Raw genomic sequence first — 1,210 nt, 5'->3', positions numbered from 1 at the left:
TTTGTTGCGTATTTGCTTTTTATAATCTTCGTGCCCAGATAGTCTTGGCTACGCCTGTGAACGGTTGTGAAAGGGGCATGACTTTGTTTTAAGATCTTTACTTAGTTTTACTCTCGAGAAAATTTCAGCCATGGAGAGTCATGAATCAGAGATTAGTGCTCTAAAGGTAGCATGTGAAGCACTTGATAGCAACTTTGCACAGGAAACACAACCAGTGATGGAACAAGTTCAGATTTTTATTACTAAGTGGGAAGCTCTTAAAATAAGGTATGGCTTGCTTAAATGTCTCACTGTTACTTCTGTATGATTTTCTGTATAGTACAATTATGGCATTGTGTTTTTCTCAGAATACAAAGTTTTCAAATGTTAAAGAATAAAGAATAATTACAAATCCCAATTGGCATTTTATTCTTCAGTCACACTAATTAATAATTAATTGTAAAAATTATTTCCCCTTTTGACTTTAAAAAGGTTGTAAAGGAAATGTAAACTCTAAAAGAAAGGTTGGGACAAGTTTCTCCACCCAAGGTCGTTGAAAGTTCAGTGCCCCCAGAGCACTTGTAAGGCTATGGAAGCTTCTAGGAAATGGCTGGAAAGTCTTGAAACTGCCCTTGCTACTGAGCATGTTGTGTCCAGTTTGCCCCAGATGCAGGACATGCTATTGAAGTTTCAGGTAAAGTAAAGAATCAGACTTTCTTTGCTAACCTTTTACATTATTTGTTGTTATCATCTGACTTTATATCTTTACCTTTTATTTCTTGTATTTTCTCATTTTACTTCACAATACCTTACCTCCATCTGTTTTTTTCCTTTTGCCCTACCTAATTCATTTTTATTCTAATTTTATGAGATGGGTATTACTAGCTTGAATTACTTAGGATAAGATGCATTTATTCTATAGGTTAAAAGTAAGAAAGGAGGTACAGTACCTCAGTGCACCTGAACTGAAGTGAATGTTGGATAAATCTCTTCTAGTAACATCATCTATTCTGTACTTTACAGGACTTGTCACAAAAAGTTGAAATGGAACAGGGCAACATGAAACACATAAATGATCAGCGTGCCTTTTTAAAAAAGGGACAAATGGGTATTCCAAGGACTTTACAAAGCTGAATAAACAGTGGGAGACGACAACTGAAGCGCTCCGGTCACGCATCAAGGCTATTGAAAAAGGTCTGCTATCTCTGCCAGCATTATGTTTTAGTTTATT

General features: G+C 35.8%; 1 protein-coding gene across 1 annotated transcript in view; it reads left to right on the top strand.

Annotated features, from left to right (window-relative positions):
- Nucleotides 1-377, top strand: part of LOC119588858 — a 2,015-nt gene extending 1,638 nt beyond the window's left edge. Inside the window, exons 5-6 of the mRNA XM_037937497.1 lie at nucleotides 129-267; nucleotides 320-377. Coding sequence (XP_037793425.1) covers nucleotides 129-267; nucleotides 320-377 — 197 coding nt within the window. The remainder of the gene's footprint in view (nucleotides 1-128; nucleotides 268-319) is intronic.
- Nucleotides 378-1,210: the final 833 nt, after the last annotated feature.

The sequence above is a fragment of the Penaeus monodon genome, chromosome 24 (assembly GCF_015228065.2).
Source record: "Penaeus monodon isolate SGIC_2016 chromosome 24, NSTDA_Pmon_1, whole genome shotgun sequence".
NCBI classification, from domain to species: domain Eukaryota; kingdom Metazoa; phylum Arthropoda; class Malacostraca; order Decapoda; family Penaeidae; genus Penaeus; species Penaeus monodon.
The sequence above is the reverse complement of the archived record's forward strand: the minus strand, read 5'-3'. Positions and strand labels throughout refer to the sequence as shown.